Source organism: Cryptosporidium ryanae (genome assembly GCF_009792415.1).
Source record: "Cryptosporidium ryanae isolate 45019 chromosome Unknown contig_21, whole genome shotgun sequence".
Classification (NCBI taxonomy): domain Eukaryota; phylum Apicomplexa; class Conoidasida; order Eucoccidiorida; family Cryptosporidiidae; genus Cryptosporidium; species Cryptosporidium ryanae.
Window position 1 is genome coordinate 161,988 of NW_027125551.1, and position 22,068 is coordinate 184,055.

At 30.4% G+C, this 22,068-nt stretch overlaps 10 protein-coding genes across 10 annotated transcripts; 5 read left to right on the forward strand and 5 right to left on the reverse strand.

Moving 5' to 3' along the window:
• Positions 1–630: 630 nt before the first annotated feature.
• On the reverse strand, positions 631–1,719 carry FG386_001222 (cell cycle regulator with Zn-finger domain; the record flags this gene model as incomplete). Its single annotated transcript, XM_067340615.1, has 1 exon — positions 631–1,719. One exon carries the CDS (start codon positions 1,717–1,719, stop codon positions 631–633), a length of 1,089 nt encoding a protein of 362 aa, XP_067196683.1.
• Positions 1,720–2,489: 770 nt separating this feature from the next.
• Positions 2,490–3,985, forward strand: FG386_001223 (uncharacterized protein; the record flags this gene model as incomplete). Its single annotated transcript, XM_067340616.1, has 2 exons — positions 2,490–3,883; positions 3,955–3,985. 2 exons carry the CDS (start codon positions 2,490–2,492, stop codon positions 3,983–3,985), a joined length of 1,425 nt encoding a protein of 474 aa, XP_067196684.1.
• A 40-nt stretch (positions 3,986–4,025) lies between these two features.
• Positions 4,026–6,845, reverse strand: FG386_001224 (uncharacterized protein; the record flags this gene model as incomplete). The annotated part of the gene is made up of 1 exon (XM_067340617.1): positions 4,026–6,845. The coding sequence occupies one exon, from the start codon at positions 6,843–6,845 to the stop codon at positions 4,026–4,028; it is 2,820 nt and encodes a 939-aa protein (XP_067196685.1).
• A 738-nt stretch (positions 6,846–7,583) lies between these two features.
• Positions 7,584–8,330, forward strand: FG386_001225 (uncharacterized protein; the record flags this gene model as incomplete). Its single annotated transcript, XM_067340618.1, has 1 exon — positions 7,584–8,330. The coding sequence occupies one exon, from the start codon at positions 7,584–7,586 to the stop codon at positions 8,328–8,330; it is 747 nt and encodes a 248-aa protein (XP_067196686.1).
• Positions 8,331–8,742: 412 nt separating this feature from the next.
• Positions 8,743–10,404, reverse strand: FG386_001226 (uncharacterized protein; the record flags this gene model as incomplete). Its single annotated transcript, XM_067340619.1, has 1 exon — positions 8,743–10,404. One exon carries the CDS (start codon positions 10,402–10,404, stop codon positions 8,743–8,745), a length of 1,662 nt encoding a protein of 553 aa, XP_067196687.1.
• A 527-nt stretch (positions 10,405–10,931) lies between these two features.
• On the forward strand, positions 10,932–12,222 carry FG386_001227 (uncharacterized protein; the record flags this gene model as incomplete). The annotated part of the gene is made up of 2 exons (XM_067340620.1): positions 10,932–11,261; positions 11,344–12,222. 2 exons carry the CDS (start codon positions 10,932–10,934, stop codon positions 12,220–12,222), a joined length of 1,209 nt encoding a protein of 402 aa, XP_067196688.1.
• A 181-nt stretch (positions 12,223–12,403) lies between these two features.
• On the reverse strand, positions 12,404–14,770 carry FG386_001229 (uncharacterized protein; the record flags this gene model as incomplete). The annotated part of the gene is made up of 1 exon (XM_067340622.1): positions 12,404–14,770. The coding sequence occupies one exon, from the start codon at positions 14,768–14,770 to the stop codon at positions 12,404–12,406; it is 2,367 nt and encodes a 788-aa protein (XP_067196690.1).
• Positions 14,771–15,315: 545 nt separating this feature from the next.
• Positions 15,316–18,462, forward strand: FG386_001230 (uncharacterized protein; the record flags this gene model as incomplete). Its single annotated transcript, XM_067340623.1, has 1 exon — positions 15,316–18,462. The coding sequence occupies one exon, from the start codon at positions 15,316–15,318 to the stop codon at positions 18,460–18,462; it is 3,147 nt and encodes a 1,048-aa protein (XP_067196691.1).
• A 154-nt stretch (positions 18,463–18,616) lies between these two features.
• On the forward strand, positions 18,617–20,767 carry FG386_001231 (uncharacterized protein; the record flags this gene model as incomplete). The annotated part of the gene is made up of 1 exon (XM_067340624.1): positions 18,617–20,767. The coding sequence occupies one exon, from the start codon at positions 18,617–18,619 to the stop codon at positions 20,765–20,767; it is 2,151 nt and encodes a 716-aa protein (XP_067196692.1).
• Positions 20,768–20,877: 110 nt separating this feature from the next.
• FG386_001232 (membrane associated protein) lies at positions 20,878–21,621 on the reverse strand (the record flags this gene model as incomplete). The annotated part of the gene is made up of 1 exon (XM_067340625.1): positions 20,878–21,621. The coding sequence occupies one exon, from the start codon at positions 21,619–21,621 to the stop codon at positions 20,878–20,880; it is 744 nt and encodes a 247-aa protein (XP_067196693.1).
• Between the last annotated feature and the right edge of the window lie 447 nt (positions 21,622–22,068).

Here is a 22,068-nt window from a genome sequence, read left to right on the forward strand (position 1 = left end):
AAGAATTAAAGAAAATAGCTTATTGAGAGACCCTTACTTATTGAAAACATACCCCATTTTTAATATCCGAGTCTAAAGGGAGGCCTCGAGCCTCTAATCTTATTCTCGATTCCTTTCAATATTATTGTTGCAGCTTTAAAAAAAAAAAAAAGAAAAACTACGAAATTTTGTTATTATTTACTAGAAATTATCAGATTGTCCAACATAACACTAAATTCTAGTTTTTTTGGGTCTTCTTTCACATACTCCACAAAAGAAAAATTCGTTTGTCTAAATTTAGAGAAATACGTGTGCCCGCCCTTACATGTCCATAATATAAACCAGAAATTGCTTTGCTAGTAAATAACACACAAAAGATTTACGTAATATCAACATAAGACATTTTTTGCCGTTAAAGTTACCACATATATACTTTATTTGTCACACTTGTTTATAATCATATGCTAACAAATAGCCAAATTACTATTACTACTTTGAATTTAGGACTATTTGATAAAAGTGGTCTGAAATAAGCAAAATTTCAACTACAATTAACAAACAATGAAAGTGAAACACACATAAATCCATATATATGTTTATATATAAATTGCTATCAATTTTAGCTTGTCTAAATAAAATCATAAAAAAACATTATTTTGAATTTAAAAGCACGCTTGTTTCGTCAGGGGACGGTTTTGGTTGACAATCTACAATAACATTTGAACTTAAATCGCATGTTGTTTGCGAGTCCGTTATTACATTATTAAAGCTATTAGATGAGCTTTGGTGAATAAGTTTATTTTTTTCACCTTTCTCATTTTCTTTTACATTAACTTCCTCCTCATTATGTTGATATTCAAAGTTTATTCCATCCCCGGCTTGATTTCCGATTGGAATCATCCAAAGGAAAGGATTTGTACCAAAAACTTGTTTAAATGAATGCACATATCCGTTAAACCATATGTTATTTTGTGTTTGGCTTCTCCCGGATTTCTCACAAAATTCTATAGTTGTCATGGAATTAAACACTAACCACATGTGGAATATAAAGAAGGAGAATAATATAACTACCAAGAAGGCTAGCAATATTTCTGCCAGCAACAGTGCAACCATATCCCCAAACTGTATTGTTGTTTGATTTAGTGTCTTACTTAATGTTGGAGCTAGTGTTGCTGCCATAAATGACGTTGTTATTCCTGAGTAAAGAATAAGAAGTAAAAGGTATTTATGATTCCCCCAACCAACACAATTACTTATCCATGGGCAGTGATGATCCATTTTTAGTACACATTTCCTGCATACTCTGCAGTGGTGTGTTCTATCTGGTTTGTATTTTGCACACCATTTGCAGTATCTTCTTTCTCCGTTGCTTTTAAACTCCTTCGAAAGTGTTACCTTGTGTTGAAATATATCTAAATCTTCTGTTATTTCTGATTTTTCACCTTGACTCCTCTCTTCAGCCTTTTCTGCGTTAAAATTCCATTCTGGTGTATCTGGTATTGTACCCGGTTGCGTGAAAATGCTCAAAACAAAGCAAATAAGCGTTACCAAAACCAGAAAGTTAAATACAACAATTTCTACTATACCTGATTCTTTTTTCTCATTCAACAAAGGAACAAGGTGATAATAGGTATATATTACATATAAATTAATAATTATTACAATTACAAAAGCAACGGGAAGGCTTCTTAACACCTTTCTTCTAAATTTGTCATAATCACCAGTACTTTCCAAGGGCATGTTTGTATTTTGTAATCAACAATATATTTTCTCTTGTTTGCACTTTAGTATATTATCAGATCTCTTAATTTCTTCAAGACTTTCAGGCATTACAACTTTATTGCAGTACTTTCCCTATTTTAATTGACTCCTATATTTTGTTGCCTATTTCCTTAAATTTAAATTGGATCTTTATTTTTTTTTTTTTTTTGCCACCCTCGCCCTTTTTTTTACATGTATGTACTATTCTTAGATGGTAGACACAAAACAGAAAGTTATTTATATTAAGGTTCTATAAATAAATGCACCCTAAGTTGCCGCCAGTTCCTGGCGGGATCTACAGAAAGTGGGAGGTAAATGTACCTGTAAAAAATTTTGCAGGGGAATTGTGGGAAGTGGCGAAGCAGGCTAAGGAAATTTTAAATCTGAAGTTTAACTAAGAGCGACATATGTTTACCTGTAATAGCTTTACTTATTAAATAAGCATTCTTTCTGTATTTAACCGGTACTTTGCGTTTGTTTCTTCAGGGGCTTGCAACTTTAGTCTTTTATTGTTTTTAACCTGGAAAGGATCAACAGTTGTAGTACAATTATCATGCTTTTAATGTGTGCACATATTCACGGCAATATTTTGTAATGTAAGTTGAAACTTTAATGCTCTTATTCACACTTTTGTTTTGAATTTTAAAAAAGGAAATAGAAATATAACAATTGACCTATTCACAAAAAGGCAGAAATTCGCTTTTTTCTACGGCGCCCCTAAACACTATATTTAAGTCAATTTTAGAAAGATGCCGATTAAGGAGGGTTCCATTTTTTTAAAAGTTCCTGACTACTTCATTCGAAGAAAGGCAAAAACAAGTGGATTATCTGAAATTAAAGAGAGCAGAGTTAGTATTCCAGACGAGAATGTAAATCAGCAGAATTTACAAATAACCAACAACACTGACTATAGTGACAATTTGTGGGACTCTCCCAGAGTGACTCCTGAATTTGGTGCGGTTGACCTTGCTTCAAAAAATTATAGTAAAGCAAACGAAGGTGATGTTTTAAATAGAGTTCCTAGGATAAAACACATTATTGAGAATACCGAACAAGATTTTGGAGCAGGAAATAATGGAGAATATGAATTAGAATATGAAGGAACATCTGAATATGTGGAATGTGGTATCAGATCAGAATTAGTAACACAATCAAAAATTGAAAATTTGAATTGTGACTACAGTGCGTCTAGAAGCAAATGTTACGATGACTTCAATCATTTGGAAATTGAGGAATATGACGATTCTGACATTCCTGCTCCTCTGATTTCCTCTGCCCCAAGATTTAGGCTTTATGATATTGAGTGGGATGAAAAATTGCGATCTTTTAACAGACTTCCTGAAAATATAAGTCATTTCCAAGGTGAGAAAAACGAGGAAGATAATATCAATTGTAATTTATTTAATGAAGAACAAGGGTTATCGTTAAATAACAACCATATATTGGATACGATTGGGATAAAAGGGCCGAAGATATTTGAAACAGAAAAAGGTGAAATAACCATTTCCGAAGATGGTGATTTCAGTTTTGAGTTTCTTGGAAAAGAGAAACTTTTCACAATTAAAGGAGGAGGTTGTTTCATCGTGATCAAAAACGGAAAACATGTACAAGCGGAGTCAGAGAGTCTTGGAGAAGAAGAACAAGTAATTCATATAAATGATTTAAAGGGAGGGAATTTAAGGAGATACATGTATGGAGTGAGGCTTTGTGAGACAATTAAGTCATTTATTCCAAAAGTAAGGTTGAAGGTTTTAGATGAGGGAACATATACTTTAATGTCAGACCATCCAAGTTATCCTAGTTTCCAAGCTGAATTTTCATCTTTTGGTGGCGCTGATTATCCAAGTATTTTGAAGGTTAATTTTCTTTCTGGACAGAACCAAGTTGTTTTCGTCCACAATTCAGGTATAAAAGAGACAAAGAATTCCGAAATTCTCATTGAACGCTCCCTTTTGGAGAAACTTGGGGTTTGTGAAGAGGCATATCTCGAGCTTAATGATCCAGAAAAAAACGAGTACATACTTGAGAAGACACACCAAATATCTATATGTGGTTTGAAATGGTCCGTCATTTTAAGAGCATGGAGACTTTCTCTGGCAAGGCTTTTAGAATGCAGACAACTAGAACTAAAGGGCTTGGAAAAGTACTCTCGTTTACTTGATGGATTACCAGAATACATTTTTGAAGGCACTGACAATTTTACCACATCAACAGTATCATGGAAAATGAGAAAGAAAACATATGAAGAAGTGTTTCCCGTAACAGTGGAAAGGGAAGCAAATGAGCTAACCAGAGGATTTTGATAAATTAGTGCCATTAAACACCTCCAAACATTTAACTGACTCTATTATCTCCTCACTCTTAAGTGAGTGGACCTTCGACCCAAATCCAAGAATACCATAACGTAATATGGAAAGTAAACAGCGATAGGAGGTGCATTCTTTCACATATTCCTTCTTTTCACTTTTTTCTGTTTGAACCGTTGCTTTGTAAAATTCTGTCATCTTTTCTCTACCAAACACCTTTGCATATTTTCTAAGTTTCCTATCAGGGAGTCTTGCTTTCAATTCAGTAAAGCCCATATACTCTACTGTTGTAGCAAAGACGGAAAAAGAGTCAATGTATTGATTTATAAATAAACTTCTATCCTTATAAAAATCCAGCAACTTTAAAAAACAAGTTTCGACTTTTTCCACCTCATCTCTGAATATTTTGTATGCAATATTGCAGTCTTCTTTTAATTCTTCATTGCATTCATTTTCCGTTTCGATTTCGTTTTCAACCTCTTCTTCAAAATTTTCACCACATCCTGAAATCTGAATAGGTATGTTTCTTATTGAAAACACATAAAATAAAGTCATTATCCAGCCACACAAACATGCTTCTAAATCCACTCCAGGGAGCTTGCAATGCCTATTGGAATCAAAACGAGTTGTTATCTCAATTAAATTCTTAAATAATTGGCGAATACTCTTTGTGATGCCTCTGTTATCAGTCCCTAATGGTACAAAAAGTAAAATGCATCTCAGATGGCCAAGACCAATAGGGCATTCATTAAAACCTATTTCATTTTTTTCTTTACTTTCTGTTTGCTTCTGTTTTTGTCTCTTTTTTAAATCAATGTTTGAGTGTTTCTGTATATTTTCTGATTCTATTTGTCCATTTTTATCTATAATTGAAGTAATCGACTTACCTATTTTGTCTAACTTCTCTTTAAAGTACTTAACATGCAAGTCAGAACCTGCTTCAGTCAGTGCGTATATAATGTTCAAAGCACAAATGAAACAATATGTCTGCTTGCTGCTTAAAACTGGTCTTTTTATAAACTCAACTAAGATTGAGTTGTCTCCTGTACAACTCCTACCAGTATTGTAAGTATTACTTTTACCACCAAAGGAGTAATTCATCATAATATAAAATAAGAGTTTAACAGATTCGCAGAGCCAATTACCATCCATTAAACCTTCATCCTCTGCTAGAATTTTGATTTTTCTCGTAATACAATATGCCGTATAGTATAAAACATAGTTTTCTTCATATTTGGAGCACCATATCAAAAAATGGAGAAGGAACTTTCCTGTGCCCATAACACCTTTTGAAAACAAGTGCACGTCAAAAAGCAATAAATATGTAAAACTGGGAATGTGAATTATTGAAAGTAACTCTGGATTCATTTCTAAAAATGAATAGAGAGAACTTTCCTGATCACAATAAAGAATATTTATTCTTTGTACTGCAAATTCAAAAAGGAATATGAGCTCTCTTATAAAAGGAATTGCATAACGAATTTCTACAGAACAACAGGCTTCGCAAAGCACGGGAAACAATAGTGAAAACCGAGAGAAGTGATTTTCCCGTAACTCAAGTTCGCTGTTTTCTTCACCCTGTTCCTGTATTTCAAGCATTTTGTGTAGATGTCCAATGATTTTCTCCATGTTCCCTTTAGACAAAGAAATTAACAATGGAGCAATGGTGAAAAACTTTTGTAAAATTGTTAAAAGACCCCGATCTCCTGAAAGAAGAGTTTTTACGTAACAACTGTTTTTTGTCTCAAAAACTTGCTCATTAGTTTGTTTATTTTCATGAGTAACCAAACCCAGTGTTTGATTAAGTATTACTTGGTTTATTATGCCATTTAATTGTTCAGAATTTGATATTTTATCAAGTAGCGTTTTATTTTTTATCATTAGTTTAAGTATTGTATAAATAAATCCAATGATAAGATTTGTTTTGGCTATTAAATGTGTCTCATCTTTTTCATCACCAATATTAGCTTCTTTCAAATCCATTTCATGTGTACAAAGTGAAGAAATAAGTTCATCAAAAGAGAGAATTTGTCCAATAAGTATGTTTTCAAAAAGAGATATAATATCATTAAGATCTTCAAAACAATTAGAAAAAACAACTTCTTCCAAAAATACCAATATGATTTTAATAAACTCGTTCATTTTTCCGGGATGAACAGACCTTATGACTTTTTTAAAAAGCATTATTTGTGATTCACCCAAACTCTTTGCTATTTTTGGATTTATACCCTGACTGAAAATTTTAATAATCTTTTTTAAGAATTGAAGAACTATTTCAAGTATATTTTCATTAATTTCTTCTAACATAAATACTATCTCCATATATAAATCAGATATTTTTGAAACCAGAATATAGGGAGTTTCTTTATGGCCTTCCGCATAAACTAGTTTTCCCAATAAATCAACGAGAATATCAGTGAAAAATAAAAATTTATCTTCAGAAAAGTTTCGTATAATCACACTCTTTGAAGATAATATTAATATTAGAAACTCAACTAATAAATCTATTTGAGTATGATATAGATTCTTTTGTGTCAAAATATCGATTATTGTGAGAAAAGAGAGTTCTGAGTACTTTTCAACTGCTCTCCTTTTTATATTGCTTCCATCCTCACTATTCTCCTGTAAAACAGGCACAAAAAGAGTCTCACATTCAAGCTCCAATTTCTTTTTAAACAAGTACCTATTCCTTCTACACGTATATGAGAACAAATTTTCCAAGTAAGTAATTAAGTCTGTTGATATGTTATTTTCTTCATTATTGGTACAGTTAAATATGCAATCTAATAGCCTTTCCATATTTATGAAAACAAACACTACTTGTTAAAGCTATAAGGTTACTAATATTTGTGTGTATGGATGAGCGCCTTCGTTACTTTTTTTTCCCTTGAACTGTTAGCATTCGCAAAACCGTTCACTCGTATTTATATTCAGAAGTCTTGGTAATGTTCTTTTCTATCTCTTTTCATATCTATGTATTCACACATATGTGATATTCACTTCTTTTATGTATATTATTTCTCTTAAACAAACATTAAAACATTTATTTTTCACAAATGTATTGTTTAAAACGAATACAAGTTTCACTTCTTTCAGTGTTAACTGAAAATAAAAATATCAGGATATACAGCAACAATAATGCGACATCAATTACAAAAAAGAGATAAAAATAAAAGATAAGAACACAAATGTCAGTATTACACCAAAGTTTGACCCTGCTGTGAGGTCTGAATTTGAATTTTCCCCTTACTGCCATCTTTCCCGGTTAAAGCTCCAATTAAGAAACATATTAGGTAAATGCGGGTGTTATAAAATGCGCCTAACAAACCTGAATTATACAAGAATAATAAGACCTTATCCATTGTCTAGATAATTAAATCAGTACCCGAAATAAACCTTTAGATTAAAAACGATATTTATGAAGTGTATAAATACAACATTTTTGAATACTATATATATACCGGCACATATAGTATAAATTAATAGTCAGGTGAATCAGATTAATGTGGTTCAATAAGGTACCTTCTTAAATTTGAAATGTTTGAGGAAGCTGATAATTCTTTTAATGCAGGAAATTTTTTAGGGGAATTAAGATCTCGTATATCAGCTAGAAAGAGGCGTTTTCAGGATCAAGCAAACCAAAGATGGTATCCAGACATATTTGCCGAGAAGAGGTCAAGACTCTTGACAAAAGATGACTTAGACTCCAATCCTGATCAAGCAGACATTAGAAGAGTACTACGCGTAGCTTTCGATAGACATTTAGTCGGTGGTGAGTATTCTCCCTTAACTCCCGGTTCAGAAATGACGTCCCCAAATGAGGAAAATTTAACGAACTATTCGCTTTACTTTGAATGGTCTTCTTTTGAACATCCTTTTTATCTACCTAAAATTTGTTCTTGTGAAACTAAAAATGAGAAATTATTTCAAAAATATTACTGTGAAAATGAAAAATGCGAAGGACTTTTTGAAATTCCATACAGCTTGATTCAGGTTTACTTAAATAGAACAATAAATTCAATTGATTCTTTTGTATCAGAAGTCAAAAGTTTGCCGAATTCCCTTGTTATTTATTATGGTAAACTTAGAAATTCAATAGTTATCGTTATTAACGACAAAGAACAGGAAAAGGCCGTAATAAAATCCCTTTCATATTATTCACTCGAAATAGGCTGTATTTCTATTTATCAGGTATCTAAGAGTGTTGAAGAATCAAACAAATCGTATTCCGCAAAACTCAAGTTCAGGGGGTTCCCCAATGATAAGGCTTTGAATTCCTTGTAGTTATAACTACTATCAACTTTGTTATTACTATGTATTTTTTATTAAATGACCAACAAAATTTTAATTTCCTACATTGTAAGTGTATATTAGTGTTTAGTTAATTAACTTTATCTTTGAATTTTCAGTTTTTAACAAATTTTTTGATTTATTATACTAAACTTAAAAAAAAGCTTATTTACAACAAAGACGGACTTATTCTTATCAACTTGTAAACTTTGTATTAATTATTTGAGCAAGTGTTAATTTTAAATTCATTAATAAATAAATCGGAACAGATAAGATCTAACTATTTATTTACAAACATATATACCTTATTTGTTTACCTCTAACATGATTAGATAGATATTAGTTAAGAATTAATAAAATAAACAAAGGTGGGTTGTGCGTAGGCATGCATACAAAAATTGGGAAATTAAAACTCAAAATCACTTTTAAATAGAAAACCTGTAGGATCCTTTCTTGAAATTTTTTTCTTGGTTTCTGGAATTTCTTTCCATAATACTCTTTTATTATGATTTGGAAGATTTTCCGTCTCAAAGTCTGCCGTTAAAATCGAGTTAATATCTTTGATATTTTCTGAAATAATGTCACAATTTGATTCTTGATTCATATTTTGAGAAAAAAGATTCAATATTTCCTGGGATTGAAGGTTACTATTTCTTTTAAAAAACTCTTTTGCTTTTAACGTTGTTTTAGCTAACATGTCCTCAATAGAATGGTTATCATGCTTATTTACAAATAAATGCAGTGCTTTATTAAATTCATTAATATTAAGTAATTCTAGTCCGTTAAGTTTTTGAGAATAATACGTAATTAAACTTTCAATTGCATTTGTTTCATCTGAGTTTGTTGCAATTGTCGCAATTCTCAAATTTAATCCCAAAGGATCTTCATGTATAAATGTCTGTTTATGATTGCCTTTAACTAATTTGTGGAATATCAATAACTCATGTGGATTAGCTACTCTACCAACAAATTGATGTCCAAACCTTTTTGTATTTATAGTAATATTTTCATCTTCATACTCAACTTTGAGTCTAATTATAGGTAAAGCTAGTGACGTATTTTTTATTATTTCTAGTATCTCTGTAAGTTGTGGGGTTTGCGAGCTAAGTCTTTTTTTTCTTATTTCTTCTGCTTCAAGAATAAGCCCATCTATTTCTTCAGAAATTTCTGATTCTATATTCTGTCTGCCCTCACTTTTTAGTTTTATAGTTTTAAAAATAAATGTTCTTGGCGAGACCAACGGTATTGGGGTTGTTTTAAAAGTTTTACCTTTAATTTCTAATAAAGTAACATGTTTTTCTATACTCTCTGATTGTATTAAAGATGTGGCTATAGAGGAACCCTGTTGCAACACAAAGAAACCCTTATTTAAAATTTCCACAGGATTTAATATACATTCATGTTCGTGACCCCAAATTACTAAATCAAGAAAATCAGGTAAAAGTGATTCTGGAATTGAATCTTTTGATAAACTTCCCCCAAAATTTCCTTTTTTTCTGTTTTGGTGAAATAACAATATTGAAAACCAATCAGAATTATTTTCAATATCCTCGGGAACAAAAAAGTGCACCTTTCCTTTCTCAAATGACCTATATAATCTCTCATCTCTTATGTTTCCAATGCCATAAATAGCTAGTCTTGTGTTTCCTTTTTCTAAAAGAACAGGGGAGACTTCTATTTCATTCACATTTGAATTTTTGCCTATGTAATTTATAAACCTAGCAGATTCTAAAATATCCAATGGAGATAAAAGGCCTTCCTCTCCAGGATCATCATGATTTCCATGAATTCCAAAAAACGGAATAGAAACGTTTGCATCTCCATTAACCCAATTTAACTTGCTATTTTTAGAATTGTCATCCCCATTTAAAACCCTGAAACTTATATTCTTACTCCCCATGCAATACTTTCTAATTATGTTCATCACGTTATACATTATATATTTTGAAGGCTTTGCAATGTCAAATAAATCTCCCCCATGCAAAATTAAATCAACGTTTAGCTTTTTTCCTATTATAAATATCTCTTCTAAGGTAATTAAAGAATCGTTGCTCCTAATTCTATACATTGGAAGAATAAATTATATATTAAAGTTGTAAATAAAATACTATTATAATGTATTTATGCTTTGAACATACCTATCTCTTTCTTTGTATCCTGCATGTGTGTCAGTACAAACTAATATTCTAAATGTATTTCCCTCATCATTCTCCATTTTTGTCACATTTAAAACTTTGTATGTGAATTTAAATATACTCAACAATTTTATCAGCTATCACACTCTCACTCCTCACCTGGATTTACGTCTGCTTATTTCTGTGTTCTCTCATAAAATCAGACAAGAAAATGGTTTTCATCCATTTCATCCGCTTTTTCCCAGTACTAATTTCAGAAGCCCCTTTTATCTACTGGCGCCATAAATACTAGACAAGCATGACAAACAAGTTAAAAATCTAAAAATAATATTTACGAGAGATACAACCAGTCGAATTTAAGACGGAGCTTTATAATACACGAATTGTATTTTATTTATCTAGATGTATTATTTGTATACAACCGTTTTGTCAGTCCATATGAAAGAAATAAAATTTTATAATGAAAATAATTAGATTCAACACAATAATACTGGTTTTGCTTCAAATATTCAAAGGATACTTTGTGTGGGCAGATCAATACTCTAAAAATAGTAAAAATACAGTTTTTAGAAAAAAATATAAGTTTTCAGCCGACGAGCTTCTATCTGTAGAATTTCCAGCTCGCAAGTTTAGAGATCTAAAAAGGAAATCAAGGGTAGAAATAGAAGTAAATAATAAAATATTACACATATGGGAGGATTCAATAAAAAACTCAGAACTAGTTCTTAATTACTTGTACACATCAAATGACAATTCATTCCTTTACGATGAGTTTCCCTTTGCTTCTTTGGTAGGTTAAAAGAATGAAGAAATTAATAAATTACGCTAACATTTAAATGATTTTAACATCAATTTATAACAAAACTTTTTAGATTCCGCCAAAACTGTTAAATTTATTGGTAAAAATAGTGAATGGTATGATTGAAAACCTTCCTCCATATATTCAAAATACATACTTTGAAGATGGAACTAATGAGGTTTTAAATAGCTATAAAGTGGCATATGAGAGAGAAAGAAGAAATTATAAGAATGTTATTATTAGAGCAGCATGCAGACTCGTGATTGTATCTGTGCTTCTTTCATCATATGAAAATTTAGAGAATAGGGAACACTCTATATTAGTTGGATTAAAATATCCGTTTTTAGATGACGTAGAAATAAAAGGTAAATCAACGTTTAGCTCAAACCTCAATGATATGCTTAACATGTTTATTGATTCCCTCAAAAGTTTCGGGAACAGGATAAAATCTGGAATAATAAAAAGTGTTAAGCTCGACAATAGTGAAGACAAGTATGATGCAATTGAAATGTTTGAAGCAAATACGGAGCAATTTTTATCCAAGATAAGCCAACAAAAGATATCCTCTAAAGTGAGCTTGTTTGGTGAAGATGAGAAATTATATTCTAAGTATCCTATGGTAATCAACGTAATGAAGATCTATATGGGAAAACAAGAAAGAATTGCGATGAATATTTTCGACCTGTTTGAAAAAACAATTCAAAAGTATTCCAGTGACTTATTTAATGTAAATGAAATAGATACAAAATCGATAGTGATATGCAGAGACAGGCAATTAGTTGATTTACTCCCAATTGGAATGAAGTTCAGAAGTTGTATACAGACATTCACTGTCATTTTAAAACTTTACAGTGGACATTACTACAAAAAAAGGAAGGTTAAACAAGGAAGAAAGAATGTTTTAAAAAAAATTATAAAAATGGCATGTATTAGGCTAATTCAGGTAAGTTAATTAATTTAAATGAAAGTTATAAAAATAAAAATATTGTCATCTATCAGGGTATTATTGTATATTATAATAGAAATGACCTTTGGTTGAGAGAAAATATTTATAAAATAAACAAAAATATAATAACAAGTAGAAATGGTAACGGGAGACACGAGGAAATATTATTCAAAGATAAAGAGTAGCACTACCCTAATATAATTCTTAAAGAACCATCCAATTCATTGATAGTTGAAATTTGATCATTATATATTGTAATAATATTCTTAATCAATGATAAACTATCATTCCATTCCTTGACAAAATTCATAACCTGTCTCCTTGACTTATCTGAAATATTTTCCCGTTCTTTTACATCATTTTTATTACCTTGAAATAACCTGTCTATATATTTTAGTAATTCTCGAGCCTGAATAAGTATATCCTTACATCTTTCATAGTTTTTAGATGACTCCTTTTCAACATAACATTTCATAATAAGATTAAGAGGTTTCAAATACTTCTCCATATCAACGTTTAAATTATTACCTGAATTATTTTCTTCCTGAGAATCGATATTTCTTGTTACTTTAACGATTTTTTCCTCAATTGAATTCATCTTGGCAACAGTTTCATCCATGGATTTTTTAACGTTAGAAACATATTCTTCAGTTCCTTCCAAGGGAGTTACTACTTGTGTTTGTAGCTTTTTAGATACAGAAGGGAGTTTTGTCTTTAATTTACCGAACCCACGACCATTCTTCTTTTCATAAATTGATAGTCTCAAAACAGATATGGCATCAAGTACTTTGGATAACAATTCATCAGACTTCTCAATTAACTTATTCTTTGAATCAATATCAATATAATCATGTAGAATTTGTATATCAGACTTTTTTGATAACTTGCTCTTTAAAGTTTTATTTTTTTCAGATTTAACTTCTCTAGTTTTGCTTTTCTTGATATACATTACTATCTCCAAATAAAGTAGATATGAATGTGAGTAAATAGAAGCAGGGACTAAATCTCTATTTAAACAAGATTCTATGATTTCAGAGTAAATTCTGTTAGTAAACTTAATCTTTTCTAAAGAAGTCAAAATTGCATTAGTTGAATTTTCAATATACTCCCGAGTATTCTGAATTTCATTAAATGACATATTAATTACACCTAAAAGATATTTGATGTCATAAAGAGAAAACTTTTTATTATTTTTGGTATATTTATCTTTCCTTGTTTCCGGAAAATATGGTAAACCTCTATTGTTCCTGTTTCCAATGGAAAATCCATTTTCCAATATCATTCTGCTCTCTTTTGGAGAGAGAATTTTAAAACTTTGTTTATATGGAAATTCAATTATCTCTTTTATGCCATTTTTTTGAATTAATTCTGTATTATTCCCGATATCGTAAGTACATAAATTTATTATGCAGTTATCAAATATAAGTCTCACCTCATTGACTGTATCTATTACAGAATGCAGTTTTTGGTAGTTATTTTCATAAGAAGTAAGAACATTTCCAGCAGACTTAATCATAAAAATTAATTTTTTTCTAAGTGGAAGTGAAATGTGTTCATATCTTTTACAATGACTAATGTCCTCCAACAATTTTTTTGCTTTTAAAAGTTCTTGGAATACTAGTTTCGAAAGAGGAGATGTCACAAATACAGTGTCAAATGGTAGATATGGATAAAGATCTAAAAATTTATCGTTTAAGTTAATGTTAACGACTTTTTCAACCTGATTTTTTCCAATTAACTCATCAAATTCCAAGTTCCTTTTGAGCTCGTCATAACCTTCTAGTTTTGTTTTGTACTCATTCAAGAATAAAATAAGACTGAAGACATAATTATATGAATTGATCCTAGTCACATAATCATTCAATTCTTGATTTATAGAATTTATTATTAATTCAAACATTTCCCTCATTTCGGAGCCTTCACTTCCTAATCCACCAACAAGATTCTCAGAAAACTTTTCATTAAGCTTGTTGTGTACTTCATTGTATAACTTAACACACACTTCCCTTTTCCTGCCTATGTTTAAATCACTTTTGAACTTTCCTTCAAAGTCATCTCTTAAGTTAATTAACAAATTAATACAGAATTCAATCTCAAATATTCTGGATTTTATATAGTTGATAAAATCCAAAAACTTGTCCAATGTATTCAAATCATCTGAGTCTTTTATTTTTCTTATGTTCTCCTCCCAAACATTTATCGATTCCCTCAATGTTGACATTTCATTACTATATGTTTTAGAGTCAATTAAGTGCTCCTGAAATAACTTTAAGGAAGAGTTTTCACAAATTTTCTGAATATTAACCTTTTCAGAAAGTACCTTCTCATTATAAATAATCGTATTTTTTAACTTATTTCTTACATTTATTGAATCTTTATGGTTTATGAATATTGCTTTATCCTCAAGGAAATTAATTAAGTAGTCATAGTTTATATTCTCAGAAGTCTTCAATTTGCTCCAAAACCTCGGTTTGGCACAAACAGTGCATAAATCACAAAAAAATAAACATGTAAAAATTGCAATATTCAATATATATTTAATCAGTGTAGTCATCTTTTTTCACTAGACCTTTGAAGATTAAAAGGTACCTCCAAAGCAGTGAATATAAAGCACAGAAGAAATAAAGAAATTTTAAGTCATAAAATGTATTATATTTGAATCCATAGGTACCAACTTATGTTAATATTTAACTATGAGTGGTCATAGAATAATTGGATAGTCGTCCGAGTATTCTCACTAAATTCGGATAAGTCCACCCGCCGGATTGCGCGTAATTAGATACCTACCTTAAACTTTTTTGTGAAAAATGGGCTTAAATGGCATACAAATATAAATCTAAAAACAACAGCAGATTTACCATAAATTCCAAAGTTCAAAGGTAAGCACCTGATAATTTAATTTAAATGATCAAACTCTTCGTTATAACACCTCCTTTAATATTCTGATTGGTATTTTTCAATTTATAAATTATGCATTTGGCGGTAAACACATATCCCCACATTACATGTGTAAATTAGTAAAAGAAGTAAATAGATAGAGTGGTGTAAAGACAATAATGGGAAAAATAAAATAATCAATTAATGTGGATATAATGCATTATGAATGAAAAACTGGGGACTTATTCGGAACGCCGGAAGAGTTCCAGTTTAGACGCTTTTTCGAGTTCGAGAAAAAACCAACGAAAAGCAAATGAAACTGATCCGTACGGTAGATTTATACCTAATTATGATGAACATGATATCAGAACAAAAGAAAGAATAAGCAGGTTGTATACGAATTTGAATGGTTACGTAAGAAGCGATTCTTCTGGTAGAAACTCAGACACCGTAAATCAAGATGGTTTGTTGGACCCTGAGAAAATACTAGTGTATATAAACACAGGTGGGAAGTACAATAGTGAAATATTTAAGAGAAAGAATGAATATAAAAACATGATTCTAGATATATATAATACGGGTGGTCACTGCTTGAAAGTGATGATTAACTCATTTAAGAATATGCTCGTCAATCCTAAAGTAGGTAGTGTGAATATGACAAGAATGGATCGTCTAGTTAATTTCTTGTCTTTAGTGACTGATTTACACAAAAATTATTGTGATCCTGTTGTATGCGACATGTTCAAGGTAAAAAATACAAGAAGAAACACTCTATTAAGGAACAGCACTGCGAGCAAACAGGACTTTGTCTCGGAAAAAACAAAAGCTGAAAGTACCAGTTGCAGTCCTTTATCAAATAAAAACAGTAATAACAATGAAAGGAGATTTAGAAGTGCAGATAGCAATATTGAATATTCAATATCAAGTAGGGTATTACTTAATATAATAAATGAGAAGAATAACAACAGAAAAAAAAGTGAAATAAGGGATATTTATTTTCAAAAATTAAAGGAGAATGTTAATAACTCAAGGGAAAATAAAGATTCCAGTTATAATAAACGATATAGTAGTGAGAATTTGAATATTTATAGAAGAGAAACAAAATTATTGGAGCAAAAAGAAAAAATCACAAGTATACGAGATATTTTTGAATCACTTAGAGAATCTAGGAGTGTAATTAATGAAAAAGAAAAATCAAAGATTGGATTAAAAACTTTAATGAATAAATATCCGAAAAAAGATATTAACAATTCAGTAGAATCGGATTTTATTACTAATTTTTTAAATTATCCTCAGTTGGATCAAAATTCAATTAGTCAAAGAATTGATGCTCTTCAAAAACTATTAGATAAGCTTAAAGAGATAAAGCTTGGCTCAAATTATCAAAACTTTGAAAATGAAGAAAAATCATTCAAAACTAATCAGATTACAGTGAAGGATTCACTTTATTCTAAACTAAATATGATTCCGAGAATCGTTTCTCTATCAGACGAAAGTTACAATAGTAAGGATAAAAACAATATTTCCAATTTTTCGAGCGAAGTTGCACCAATTGATCTTCCTTCGAGTCCAAATAATCAGAGTCCAGAAATTAGCAAAATAAGCAACAAGCGTTGGGAATTAGACACTCCACTTGTTTCTCATAGAACTATAGACTTTGATGAAATATACAATTTGAGCACGCCAGAGGTAAATGAAAAGGGTTTATTATCGTTTAATCGAACAAGAACAGGAATTTTATCGAAAACAGATCTACCTAAAACGAAAGAATCAGAAAAAGTCAGCTTGATTGATAGTGAAATTCATGAGCACGAAAATGTGAGTGAAAGTTTGGATGAATCTGGCAACAAAGAAGAAAATAAAAAATTATCAATTTCTGATTTGAGATCGGAAAATGTTCACTTTGGTTCGATTGAAATAGACACTTTATTTAATACCATACCCACTGATCTATATACACCGGATGAAAGAATGAAGGTAATAGGTGTAGTTGAAGACAGTAATGGTGATATATCGGATAACAATGGTCTAAAAGGTGAATTAGTTATAGAAAAAAAACAAGAAATGAATTCAAAAACTGGATTTGATTCTGAAAATTTACAATATACTGAAAATTTAATAAATTTTAGATCCGATTTAGTGAAAGATCACGATTTAAATTCGACAGAATTGTCTGAAAAAACACAAGAAACAGAAAATAGGGAAAATCCAGATACAGAAATACCTTTGAATAATACAGAAACGGAAACAAAATATTGTTGTGTTAGTGAAGATTTTTCCAAAGAATCAAACATTTGCGAAGACTCTGTATATAAAGATTCGAATGTGATTGTTTCCGCTCAAATAGAAATGGAAAATAATACTTCATTAATCAATGAAACTAAAAACAAGGGAAATAAAACAATTGAAAAAGTTTCTGATAAAAATGTAGAATTTGAAGTTGTTAAATCAGATAATCAGGTTTTTGAGGTTGAAAGACTGAATATAGAATATTTTACATCTTTAAATGACTATGATTTAAAGAGAAAAATAGATGAGTATAATTATTGGTACGAAAATGCAGTAAATGAAAATTATACTAACTTAAATTTGGATGGTCTGAGTATCGATGAATTTTACTATAAAGGTCTAACGTTGATTCCAAAGTGCTATGATGGAATTATTGATATGTCTTCTTCTTCAGTTCGTAAAATGTGTCAAATTATATATGAACATCTTCAAAAGCTATCCAGCTCAGAAATGAATAATGGTCCAAACGAATATATTATGGAGAAAATTGACAGCAATTTATCAATACTTTTAAGAGAAGACATAAATGAAGAAACTTTATTGTCATTTATTCATGACAATATTATGAAAGATTCAAGATACTTGGAATTTAGTTCAACAGTAAGAAAAGAACTTAGTCCCCCTGATGATAACTATATATTATTAATTATAGACCTAATGAGAGAGATATTGATTGAATGGAAAAACGAAAATTTTGGAGTTTCTGAATCTCAGATGACAATAGAAGCAATTACAAAGCAAGTTGATGAAATATTGAAAAAGTCGTATGAACCTCATCTTTCAGAAATCAATTCAGATGAATGGGTCCTTAAAAAAGTATTTCACGCTCCTAATTATCCAAATATTCTTGAATCTGAAAAAGAGTTGCTTAATATTGAACATCTTTTTAAGTATCACACATGTGAGGATCTAATAGCTTCTGATTACACAAATATGGATCGTGCGAAATGGCTAAAGACCAGTAGGTACTATCTCCCACTAATAAATAACGCGATAGAACATTTGGTGCAGGACTTAATTAATGAAAATATTGTTGTTATTATGAACTTTCTCAGGCCCAGTACAATAGATAACAAATAACTGGGTTTCCTTTTAGGGTTATGAATTATATTTATTCTTACTTGGGCGCCACATTGTTATTAAAATTAATTTATTTCAAGTGTTTTATTTTAACCTCTTAAAATATTCAGATACATTATATTACCTTTAAATGCCAGTTTTTGTAGTAGAATAAATGTCAAGGTTTTGTTCTGAAGAGTTTCTGGAGAGAATTATTCCATTATCTGAGAAGCTGGATAATCTTTTAATAGAGAGTTTGCCGGAAAGTGTTTCTTGGAATGACAACACAAAAGAATATTTAATTAATAAAACCGGAATAGTTAAATTTTCGCGAGAGTTACTTAAGTTGGGACCTCCAAGAGGAGATTTGATTAAATCAGCTTTACTAGTAATTGTGAGCGCATGTAGCAAAGATAAAACAGATTCTGAATGGTCTATTCAGGACCAGAAGATTCTTATTTTTATTGTGGGTAATTTAGAGCTAGTAAAAACAGGTCAGAATGACATTATTTTTTGGTTAGATATTGTTTTTGAAACTTTAGGTTTGCTTAAAAAAAACGGGTTGATTTCATTGTCAAAATGGATTTGTACTTGTTTTGAAATGTTTGATTGGTCTATAACGAATCCTAACGTTCCATTCTTAGATAAAACAGGATTATCTAGAGAGGGTGATTCAATAACAAACAACCAGATTGGAGATAATTTAAATCAATCCCCTTCAACAGCTGTGCAGAGACAACTTGCACAAGCAAAGTTTGTCGGCCTTTTAAAGGCGTTCAATAGAAGATTATTAGGATATGGTAACTACAAGGAGGCAGGAACATTGAAAAGTTTTGTTTACTCTATATTACCGAGCAACCAGGCTGGGATATGCAGAAAGGCTTTTACCCCCAAAGGATATATTGATATCAATATTAAAGAAAGTGTTAAGAAGATTTTTGAGGTTTACAATAATTCTTCGAAGGAAGAGACAAATTCTGATACAAATACAGAAAAGGAAGAAGGAGAAATGGTTTGTGAAAGAGAGGAAAGTAACAAAAAAAAAAGTGATTTGAGACGTATAATTGAGTCTTCAAGATTTGTTGAATGTATTTTTGATTCGTATCTTAGAGTTGATCACTTTTTTCAAGCTCCTTATGAATTTTTGGCCTCTGTGGAAGGAGACGGTTTATCATGTAACAAAACTGAGAAGGTTGATGAAATATCAAAAGATATTGAGGCAATAATAATGTACTTTGAAGAATATAAAACGATTGATTATTTTAACATTAAAACAAATAAAAAGAAGGAATACTTAAGTAAATATCAATATATTTTTTCTCCAGATTCTAGACCAGATTTTCATTTTACATCTTTGGAATCAAAATTAGAAGGTATACCTTCTGCTTTTGACTTTTCTTATTTTAGATATAATTTTGTTTATCGTTTATCATTTTTGGTTTGCAACTATTTCTCACTAGTAAACGATAACCTTAAAGGTACAAACGATTACATTTTGAATAAGCTAATTCCTTTGTTAAAGAGATGTTTAGCCTTGTTGGAAAAACATAGCATGGAAGAAAGGTTTTCTATAGTCAGGTTCATTAACCATATGTTGAAGTATGAGCTTTTTTGGTTATTTTGGAAGGGTAATAATTGCGTTGATTCTGAGGCTAATTTAGATAATATTGAATCAACAATTAAATCTGACTATGGACCAGTCTCCACAATCAATAATGAAGCAAAAAAGAGGAAAATAGAGGAGAAAACAAAAACTACAAAGTATATTAGTCAAAAAGTGTTTGATAAATATATTAATTTTGTGGAAAGAATTCACATCCCTGGTTGTTTTTCAGAAGAAAATAAACTTCAAAAAGAAGATATATACTATATAAGAAATATTAAAAAACCAGACTTTTCCAAAGAGAGGGAAAGCTTATTTTTGGAACCAGTTAATTATGACGAATATATAAATAAGAGTGTGAATAAGAAAATGCTGTCTAAATTTAATGACTACAAGGAAAAAATGTTGATTGATCTAGACCCGGACAATGGAATAGAGGAGTCTGAAAAAAGCATTAAAAATACTTTATTCAAATGGAGATGTGACCGTCTCTTTAAGAGATTCAGACTTGAAGACCTAAATTCCCTTGATTTGTCTAAGCTTTCACAAAACGATCTTGAGGATAGTATTTGCAAACTAAGAAACGGCTCAGAAAATAAGGAATTTGACAATACAGGGTCGGATCAGGACGTAGAGATGTATAAAATTCAAGTAAATGAAAAAAGTATTGAAAATAACAGGACTGAAATTGAATTCCTCAGACTTTATAACGAAAGAAAGTAGATTAGAAAAAAACTTTAGCAATTTATAAGGTTCAAAACTAAAATTATAACCATATAAACAAAATAGTATAGATATAATAACTATTTCTACTTATAAATTTGTAAACCTATTTAGGTTCCCTTATATACAGGATCACTACTTTTTTGGTCTCCATAATTTGACGATAGATCACTTATCCTGTAAGCTCTCCCCGTGAACGGAGCATATATAACTCTCGTGGTTTGATTATTATTTGCTGTATTGTTATTTCCGTTGCCACCAGCAATACCTCCGACACCCATGGAATCAACATTCAAAACGTTCTGACTTCCATTAGCCACACCTTCTCCATTAACTCCTGATACCCCCAGGTTATCCTGGTTGTTTCCAATAGGAACTACCGTGTTAATATTTGTCCAAGATCCTAGTAACAAATTTAACTGATCGTCTGTATCCTCTACTATTTGTAAATTTCTGAAAATATAGTAACTAACAAAGGAAGCTAAAAATGATAATATTGGTGTCATTACATAGACTATAAGTGTCAATATCTTCATTATTCCAGCCTCCTCAACTCCACCCAAATTTTTTTTTAACCATTCTATTGTTGTAAGCAGTGTAACAACACCTCTTGCCAAAGATAACGAAACAAAGATAAACAATGTACATGGAGTCTTATGCAGATAGGCCACATATCCTAAATACAAAATCCATGTTTCTATAAAAACTGCAGTGGTATCCGTTAATGTTATTACTCTTAGTATCTCTATTATACATTGAAATACCAATATAGTTGCCAAAACATACGAAAGCTTTTTCGTAAAATCTGTGTCCTCCGTTCGGAGATTAAACCCCAAAACGGGGTAATAAATCATTTTAAACTAAACTAATAAATGACAATATATTCAATAGTTTACCTGTATTAAAAAGGCTCCATATATTAATTAAAGGTTTTCATCAATTTTGCTTCCACTTCCGACTATTTTCTAATATCTAGTAAATATAATATATGGAATACTAATCTTTAATACTTTACTATCATAAATTACTTAAGACCTCTATTCCATCTATTCCTGATCAATTAAATAGTTAGTTAATTAGCCTATTCAAATTATGTTAAAAATTTCTACCAGTTTTACCAATTTTTAATTATTCACATTCTTGGGCACAAAAAAAAATCCCGCCTTTAAATAGATCTCAATTGGGTGCAGTGTCAATGTCAATAAATGTCTTTGGAGGGAAGAACGTTATTGTGAATTTAATAATAAAGTTTGCAAATTGAAAAAACAAAACCTCCAGCAGATTGGTTGAGTAGTAATATA